Here is a 10,130-nt window from a genome sequence, read left to right as displayed (position 1 = left end):
TAGAACATTAAACTTTTGGCCGACTAGAAATGATGGTTGCGTAGTATGGATTCCCGAGGTGTATACTTCGTAAGGATCGATACGAGAACCTCGCTCAGAATAGATTCCCTAGATGGAGTTGATGACCGGAAAGTATTTTCCGTAAGCGTCAAACAGTCTTTTGAATCCATGACTCTGAGTACCCTGTCTAGAACCCAGTCGATGGTTGCGTAGTACGGACTCGCGAGGTGTATACTTCGTAAGGGTCGGTACGAGAACCTCACCCAGAATAGATTCCCTTGATGGAGTTGACGACCGGGAAGTATTTCCCGTAAGCGTCAAACAGTCTTGTGAATCAATGACTCTGGGGATCCTTTGTAACAAAGCCCTAGATCATACCCGGTGAGAACCCCGTTTTGGAAAGCAATCAAATTTATCCATACCTCGAACCGTTGAACCTATCCAAAAAAATAAAAAAAATAAAAAAGGGCATTGCATCCATTCATTCATTGCATATGCATAAAAAGCAAAACTCTTAGTTGTTTCGCATTATTTCAGGAATCCAAGACTTGTTAGCAAGATGAATCCTGAGAGAAGGGTTACTTTTCAGTTCAAATACAAGAACGTGGACCTTACCAGCCTACAGAAGTTGAGTGCTAAAGTAACACCCCTCAAGCTCAACAGCTTCGTACAAAACTATGGAAGAATTCTTGACATCCTAAATGAGAAGATGGACATGATGACCGCAGTGACTATCGCTCAGTTCTATGATCCACCTCTCCGTTGTTTCACATTTTCTGACTTCCAGTTGGCTCCTACCTTGGAGGAAGTTGAGAGGATCATAGGCCGGAACTTGAAGAACCATAACCCATTTCCTAAGCTCGATGAAGATATCCCTCCCGAGAGAATAGCTTCAGCGTTGGGTCTGAAAGTTTCCGAAGTAGTGGATAATTGGGATGTGAAAGGACCTTTCAGTGGTTTCTCTAGGAAGTTCTTGGAAGATCAGGCCAAGAAGATGGAAAAAGAAGGGAATTGGGAAGCCTTTTATGCTGTGTTAGCCGTGTTGGTATATGGGATAGTCCTCTTCCCAAATATTGACCATTTTGTGGACCACCTGGCGGTGAGAATTTCTTCTCTGGTAACCCTGTACCGTTCCTCTTGGCAGATCTCTACTACACTCTCCATGATCGTCATGAGAGGAAGGGAGGAATCATCTTGTGTTGTGCACAGTTGTTACATGCTTGGTTCAGATCCCACATGCCTGAAGAAGGTCCTTTTGTCTCCAAAGAACTTAAGCCGTTCCAGAAGTTGGCTTCCCTCACCTCCAGTCACGTTAAGTGGTATATCCGAGATTGGGAAACCGAGAATGTGATTGTCAGCATTGGAGATTTCCCTAATGTGCCGTTAATAGGAACCAAGGGTTGCATTAACTATAACCCCATGTTATCTCTAAGGCAGCATGGGTACCCTATGAATGGCCCTCCAAAAGTTGAAGCTCTAGAGCCTTTCATCCTACATGGTGTTGAAATGGATCATCCCATGGTGAAAAAGATCAAGAGGTCTTGGCAAGCAGTTATCAGAAAAGGTAAGGAGTTGGGTAGGAGAAATGTCATTGCCCAAGAGCCTTACACTTGTTGGGTTAGAGAGAGGGTTCAGATGATTAAACTCCCGTATCCATTTGATCCTTCTATCTATCCAGTGATTCCTGAGCCAGAGCCCATATTACCTGAAGATGTGGAGAAGCTCAACAACCGTATCAAGGAGTTGGAATTGGAAAATGCTGATTTGAGAATTAGGCTTGGCCGAGTTTCGGTGGAGAATGGGAACTTGAAAGACGATCAACAAAAGAAGGACAAAGAGCTTGAAGTCTCCAACAAAAGAGCTAGAGAGTCTGAAGCCAGGAGAGAAAAGTTTGGACAAGCACTCTTTAGCACTAAGTCTGTGTTCAAATCAAAGGAAGAGGAGTTGGATAGAGCTTTACTCCGGATTCAAAAACTCAACAAGACTTTGGAGCTGACCCTTGAGATGAAAAGGGAAGCACGGTTAATTTCTGAGATCCGTACTCGTGAATTGGAGAATACCATTCAGAAGTATCAGGATGCTCTGGAACGTGAGAAGCTGAAGACCGAAGAGTCAGAGAGAGTGTGCACACGATTGAAGCATCATTTGGATCGAGCCGACGCTAGAATCCAAGCACTTGAAGGTGGGGATCAAGATGCTGCCTATATGGTGTTACTGAATGAATGCAGATATTGGAGAAACCTCTATAGGGGCATAGAGGTGACCAAGGCTGAAGATGTGCGTATTATCCAAGATCTCCAAGGGCTCTACACTGAGTGGAAGGGCAAATTTCTGAAGCTGTCCGGATTTGCGAGTTCCATCATGCGTGAGCTACCTGAGAAGCTGCAAGAAGCGGATTGGTGCATGTGTCCAGAGAACACACCGCATCAAGTCTATAATTTCATTAAGTTTTGTAAGGCAATGTTAGAAGGGTTAACTACCGACCTTGCTACGGTTCGGAAAGCCCATAAACCATGAGCACGTTGTTTGTATTTGAACTTGAATATGAGATTAATGAAAAAACTGCTTTTGAGATTCATTTTATTGTGTTTCATTTCCTTATTATTTTGAATATTTGCAAACAAGTGTTGTGACATTTTTGAAATGAATGATTGAAACTAACCAAGAGTTTTGCAAACCAAATGCATCCATACATGCATTCATGCATTTTCAAAACAGAGTCTCATTCTGTCCTTTCTTCCTCCAGTTTCACGCTGAATTTTCAACACCAGTATAATACTCGTGCCAGAGCTCGTCAAAGAATGGCAGATCAAGAGCATGAATTGGAGCGAGTGAGCTCAGAGCTCGAAGACCTGCGTGGAAACATGGGGCAGGTCATGGAGATATTACAAGTCATCAGGGCAAAGCTAGACACCCAAACGACGGTTGTTTCTGAAATCGCCGGTCCAACGATTGAACCCCAACCTGCGAGGGCGGTACCAACAACCTGGCCAACCTATGGTTTACCTCCTGGTTTCACTCCTGCAGTAGAAGGTGCCCCTGGTTTTGCACCATCTGCTCAGCAGACAGCTCCTCTACCGACCATCAATGAAAACCATCCTGTGGTTCACACGTTCGCACCTCCTCTCGTTCGTGCACATGTGCAACCCTACTTTGAGGATCAACAACATGCTCCAGACTTTTCAGATGAAGATGAGGAAAGGCAAGAGGACCTAAGAGGGATGAAGGAGAATTACCAGATGTTGGAGAAGAGATTGAGAGCGATGGAGGGCGACCAAGTTTTTGGCGCTACAGCTAAGGAGATGTGCTTGGTATCAGGTCTTGTGATTCCTGCGAAGTTCAAGACCCCAGACTTCGATAAGTATGAGGGCCACTCGTGTCCTAAGAGTCACCTCATTATGTACTATCGAAAAATGGCTGCGCATGTAGAGGACGACAAGCTCATGATACATTGCTTCCAGGATAGCCTGAGGGGTGCTCCCTCTAAATGGTACCTAAGCCTGGATCAGAGTAGGATTCGTTGCTTCCAGGATTTATCTGATGCCTTCATCCAACACTACAAGTACAACATGGATATGGCCCCGGATAGGAGACAACTACTCAGTATGTCCCAGAAAGACAAGGAGTCTTTTAAGGAATACGCGCAAAGATGGAGGGAAGTGGCCTCGCAAGTCGAACCACCTCTGGCTGAGAAGGAATTAGCGGATTGGTTCATGGATACAGTTAAACCTGTGTTCTATGAAAGAATGGTAAGTAGCGTATCTGCAAGTTTCTCTGACCTGGTCGCTGTAGGCATAAAGGTCGAACTTGGATTAAAGAATGGAAAGATGACGACTACCTCTGAAACATCTGGTAGTAATGCAAAAAAGTTTCCTGGAGGGTTTCAAAGGAAGAAGGAGGGGGATACGAATGCAGTGTCAACCAGCCAAAGAAGGAGTCAGTCATGGAAGAAACCACACCAATTTTCTCGACAACAACCAATATACCCAGTACAATATGTCCAACAACCGTATGTGGCAGCTGTCACACCAAATTTTAACCAACCACCAGCTTCAGTTTATCAACCTGTTCCTGCTCAACAAGCGCCGATGTATCAGCAAGCGCCCGCGCCACCTGCTTATCAACAGCCGAGGGCACAGGCTCCTCGTCCGCAAAATCCTCAAAATCAAAATAGGGCACCAAGAAATAGAGCTCCATTTGCTGCAATCCCTATGACATACACTGAATTGTACCCGTCATTGCTACAGAAAGGGTTAGTGACGCCCAGATCTTTGGGTCCTCCACCAAATCCTTTACCTCCGTGGTACAATCCAGATGCTCATTGTCCTTTCCATGGGGGTGCCCCTGGACATGATTTAGAAGGATGTTATGCTTTAAAGCATATTGTGCGAGACCTGGTTGAAAAGAAGATTCTGTCATTTCGAGACGTCGGACCCAATGTTAAGAATAACCCTTTGCCAGCACATGGTGATGTCAATGCCGTCGAAGATGCCTCTGATATGTGTGTAATCAAGAATGTGGAAGATGTTAAAACTCCGCTGCTAACGCTTCATGCAGGATTGGTGAGGGCTAGATTGATTGATACTTGTCACGATAGCTGCGAGGAATGTGCCATTCAGCCGAAAGGATGTAAAGTGGTACGAAATGACATTCAGAGTTTGATGAATCAAGGTGTTTTACAAATCTCTGGTCCAGCAATAAATGAGGAAATTTCGGTCATTGAACCCGTTTTTAACATACCGGAACCGTTTGAGGTGACTTATCACAGAAGAGACGTTGTTCATCCGTCACCCGTGGTGGTATGCATGCCTACACCATTTCCTTTTGAAAGTACCAAGGCAGTACCCTGGAAGTACGGCATAACAGTGGTAGATGGAGTGGTGGATGGAAAACCTGAGGCCACTGAAAGTAAGAAAGGTGTGGAGAATGTTGACGCCGACATCACCAATATCGCAGGAACAAGCAGGATGACCCGTAGTGGTCGGATTTATACTCCCAATTTTGATGTGAACCCTCAAGAGCCAGCAAGGGGAGCTGCAAATGTAAATCCTACCCCAGAACAGGGAGGGGCACAGCCGGCTGTGCAAACAGATGAAGCAAGTGAGTTCCTGAGGATAATAAAGAAATCTGACTACAAGATAGTTGATCAATTGCATCAAACGCCATCAAAAATATCTATCTTGTCCTTGCTTCTGAATTCTGAAGCTCATAGGGAAGCTCTACTAAAAGTGCTTGCTCAGGCTCATGTTACCCAGGATATAACGGTCGGCCAATTCGATGGGGTGGTCGCCAATATCACAGCCTGCAACACTCTAAGCTTCAGTAATGAAGAGCTGCCCAAAGAGGGGAAGAATCACAACCGCGCCTTGCATGTGTCCATAAAATGTCAAGAAGATGCTCTAGCTAGAGTTTTAGTTGACACTGGATCATCCCTCAATGTTCTACCAAAGAGGGCACTCGCTAAATTGTCTTATCAAGGTTCAGAGTTGAAACCTAGTGCGCTTGTGGTGAAAGCTTTTGATGGCTCTCGAAGGACAGTAGTTGGGGAGGTAGAGTTACCGATACAGATTGGACCGCATGTATTCCCCATCAATTTCCAAGTCATGGACATAAATCCAGCTTATAGCTGCCTTTTGGGACGCCCATGGATACATGCTGCTGGGGCAGTAACTTCTACTTTGCATCAAAAGATGAAGTTCGTTGTCGATAACAAGCTTGTCATTGTCTCGGGTGAAGAGGACTTTATCATCAGTCAACTCTCCTCTTTCCGTTATATTGAGGCTGATGAGGATGCCTTAGAAACCTCTTTTCAAGCCCTTGAAATATCCAATGCTACACTTGAAGAGGTTAAGGATCCTGTTGAGAAAGCTAGTTTGTCATTCGCTTCTTTGAAGAGTGCAAAATCAGCAGTTGAAAGTGGAGGCCCTGCAGGTTGGGGGCAGGTTATCAACGTCAACGAAAAGAATGACCGTTTTGGTTTGGGGTACAAGCCTTCTGCTAATGGAGGAGCCCTGGTCCCTGCAAAGGACCGTGTGCGGAGCATTCAAGAAGTTTTCCTGAGCAAAGGATTTATCCATGGAGAACAAGTTGGTGCAGTGGAAGATGACACTGAAGATGGAGAAACATCGAATCTGATATACCGGTGTGAAGCAGCCCTAACAAACTGGGAAGCGGTTGAGATTCCAGAAGTTTTTCCTGTGTCAAAGTAATTGTTGTTTTCCTTTGTGTGTTTTTTGAAAATCCTTAGTTCTGCCCAAGGCTAATGGATCATTTGTAGGGCCCCTTTTGAATTTCAAAAAAAAAATCATTATGACAAATAAAGAGCATTTTGTTCAAATTCTTGTCGTTCATTTATCTGTTGTTTTTCTTAAAATGGCAATCTTTTCAAAAACTACAAAAATATTTTTTACTTCTTTTTGCATTTTATTTCCATTTTTCTAAAAAAAACCATCATTAAAAAACATGCAGAATAATCAATAAACCAGTTGAATTCGATGACCCCGCTACGTCCTATAATTTTGAACTCCCCATCTACCAAGCGGAAGAGGAGAGTGATGAAGATTGTGATTTCCCAGAAGAACTGGAAAGGATGCTCGAGCACGAGTCAAAGGCCCTTCAGCCACATCAAGAACCAGTGGAAACAATCAACCTTGGCACCGAGGAAGACAAAAAAGAGGTCAAAGTCGGGACTACACTTGAGGCAAGCATCAAAGAAAGATTGATCAAATTGCTACATGAATATGTAGATGTATTTGCTTGGTCATATCAGGATATGCCAGGTTTAGATACTGACATTGTTGTCCACAAGCTACCACTACAGCCAGATTGTCCGCCAGTGAAGCAGAAGCTCCGAAGGGCAAGACCTGACATGGCTTTAAAGATTTGTGACGAGGTGAAACGTCAATTTGATGCCGGTTTTCTAGCAGTTGCAAAGTACCCTCAATGGGTAGCCAACATTGTGCCAGTACCCAAAAAGGATGGCAAGGTCAGGATGTGTGTTGATTATAGGGATCTAAACAAAGCTAGTCCAAAGGACGATTTCCCCCTGCCACATATTGACACTCTGGTAGACAACACTGCTAAGTTCGCAGTCTTCTCCTTTATGGACGGATTCTCGGGTTACAATCAAATCAAGATGGATCCAGAAGACATGGAAAAGACCACATTCATCACCCCTTGGGGAACATTTTGCTACAAGGTAATGCCTTTCGGTCTCAAAAATGCTGGGGCAACTTACCAAAGAGCAATGGTCACTCTTTTCCATGATATGATGCATAAGGAAATTGAGGTTTATGTGGATGATATGATTGCAAAATCTCAAAGTGAAGAGGATCATATAGACCACTTGCAGAAGCTGTTTGAGCGTCTTCGGAAATTTCGACTACGACTGAATCCTGCTAAATGCACCTTCGGTGTCCGATCCGGAAAGTTGCTTGGTTTCATTGTTAGCCAACGAGGAATTGAGGTAGATCCTGACAAAGTCCGAGCTATACAAGAGATGCCTGCTCCACGCACCGAGCGAGAGGTTAGAGGCTTCCTGGGACGTTTGAATTATATCTCAAGGTTTATCTCACATATGACGGCCACATGCGAGCCTATATTCAAATTGCTTCGAAAAGATCAAGCAGTTGAATGGAATTCTGACTGCCAAATGGCTTTTGAGAGAATCGGACAATACCTGCAAGAGCCCCCTATTCTGATTCCACCTGTTCAGGGGAGGCCACTCTTTATGTACTTAACGGTGCTTGAAAAGTCAATGGGATGTGTGCTAGGACAACATGACGAAACCGGTCGAAAGGAACATGCTATCTACTATCTAAGTAAGAGATTTACCGATTGTGAAACCCGATACTCACTCTTGGAGAAAACTTGTTGCGCTTTAGCATGGGCCGCTCGTCGTCTGAGACAATACATGATTTGCCACACTACTTTGTTGATTTCAAAAATGGATCCAATAAAGTATATCTTTGAAAAGCCTGCTTTGACTGGAAGACTCGCCCGTTGGCAGATGTTGCTATCCGAGTACGACATCCAATATGTGTCTCAGAAAGCCATAAAAGGGAGTGTGTTGTCTGATTACTTGGCAAACCAGCCCGTTGAAGATTACCAGTCGTTGAAGTTTGATTTCCCAGATGAGGACATTATGTTAGTGAAAGACTGTGAAATCCCAGGACTTGATGAAGGACCTGAGCCCGGATCTCGGTGGAAGCTCATGTTTGATGGTTCCTCCAACTACATGGGGCATGGCATAGGAGCTGTCCTGTTGAATCCAAATGGTGGATACACTCCCTTCACAGCAAGGTTGTGTTTTGATTGCACGAACAATATAGCAGAATATGAGGCGTGCATCCTAGGCATTGAAGCAGCCATTGATCTCCGAATCAAAATCCTCGAAGTATGTGGAGATTCAGCCTTGGTGATATACCAAGTCAAGGGCGAATGGGAAACCCGTGATACCAAGTTGATCCCATATCGTGCCTATGTCATGGAATTAATAAAATATTTTGACGAAATCACTTTCCGTCATATCCCGAGAACTGAGAATCAAATTGCTGATGCTTTGGCTATGCTGGCTTCAATGTACCAAGTCAGATTCCATAATGAAGCACCTCTCATTCAAATCGAGCGGAAAGTCGAGCCTGCCTACTGTCAGTCAGTTGAAGAAGAAGCCGATGGTAAACCCTGGTTTCACGACATCAAATGCTTCTTGCAAAATCAAGAATATCCCACAGATGCAACAACCCTTGACAAGAAAACATTGAGGAAGTTAGCATCCAAATTCTTCTTGAGCAATGGTGTGTTGTACAAGAGAAATCACGACATGATTCTGCTCAGATGCGTGGATGGACGTGAAGCGGACCTGCTGATCAAGGAGATTCATGAAGGATCCTTTGGAACTCATGCCAATGGGCATGCCATGGCCAAGAAGATTTTGAGAGCTGGTTATTACTGGTTGACCATGGAATCCGATTGTTTCAATTATGCTAGAAAATGTCATAAATGCCAAATATATGCCGACAAGGTACACGTGCCTCCAACCCTGCTAAATGTTTTGACGTCACCTTGGCCTTTCTCAATGTGGGGCATCGACATGATTGGCGCCATCGAGCCTAAAGCTTCCAATGGTCACCGCTTCATTCTGGTTGCCATTGATTACTTTACCAAATGGGTAGAAGCCGCCTCTTATGCTAATGTGACAAAACAAGTGGTTGCACGGTTTCTCAAGAAAGAGATCATTTGCCGTTATGGAATTCCGAGCCGGATCATCACGGATAATGGGACGAATCTGAACAATAAGACCATGAAGGAATTATGCGAGAGCTTCAAGATTGAGCACCATAACTCTTCACCATATCGTCCAAAGATGAATGGCGCTGTTGAAGCCGCTAATAAAAACATCAAGAAGATCCTGCAGAAAATGGTGAAAACCTATAAGGATTGGCACGAAATGCTACCCTTCGCATTGCATGGATATCGGACTTCCGTCCGCACTTCGACAGGGGCAACCCCGTTCTCTTTGGTATATGGGATGGAAGCAGTTCTCCCAATTGAAGTAGAGATACCTTCAATGAGAATCTTGATGGAGACCAAGCTAGAAGAGGCTGAGTGGATTCAAAATAGATTTGATCAGTTGAACCTCATAGATGAGAAGCGATTGACTTCTTTGTGCCATGGACAATTATACCAGAAACGGCTTAAAAGGGCTTTTGACAAGAAAGTACGTGTTCGGGAATTCAGAGAAGGAGACCTCGTGCTTAAGAAGATCTTGCCAATACACAAGGACTCACGTGGGAAGTGGACCCCCAATTATGAAGGCCCATATGTTGTAAAGAAAGTTTTCTCCGGAGGTGCTTTGATTCTCACAACTATGGATGATGAAGAACTCTCACACCCCGTGAACTCTGATGCAGTTAAAAAATACTATGCCTAACAAAAACCCGTTAAATCGAAAACCTGAAAGGGCGATTTAGGCAAAAAAGGGTATCCCGGTGGACTGAAAACCCGAAAGGGCGGTCCAGGCAAAAGTTAGGGATGAATAAAAATAGTAGCTCGCTAAGTTGAAAACCTGAAAAGGCGACTTAGGCAAAAAAGAGCGTCCCGGTGGATTGAAAACCCGAAAGGGCGATCCA

The 10,130-nt window shown here is 44.3% G+C and overlaps 1 protein-coding gene across 1 annotated transcript; it reads left to right on the top strand.

Annotated features, from left to right (window-relative positions):
* Positions 1-1,236: 1,236 nt before the first annotated feature.
* LOC127095610 (uncharacterized) lies at positions 1,237-9,919 on the top strand (the record flags this gene model as incomplete). The annotated part of the gene is made up of 9 exons (XM_051034280.1): positions 1,237-2,452; positions 3,319-3,603; positions 3,724-4,275; positions 4,393-5,100; positions 5,800-5,942; positions 6,728-8,222; positions 8,298-8,942; positions 9,045-9,408; positions 9,517-9,919. Coding segments are annotated over exons 1-9 (5,811 nt in total), but the record flags the coding sequence as incomplete, so codon positions are not given.
* Between the last annotated feature and the right edge of the window lie 211 nt (positions 9,920-10,130).

Source organism: Lathyrus oleraceus, chromosome 6, assembly GCF_024323335.1.
Source record: "Lathyrus oleraceus cultivar Zhongwan6 chromosome 6, CAAS_Psat_ZW6_1.0, whole genome shotgun sequence".
Classification (NCBI taxonomy): Eukaryota; Viridiplantae; Streptophyta; class Magnoliopsida; order Fabales; family Fabaceae; genus Lathyrus; species Lathyrus oleraceus.
The sequence above is the reverse complement of the archived record's forward strand: the minus strand, read 5'-3'. Positions and strand labels throughout refer to the sequence as shown.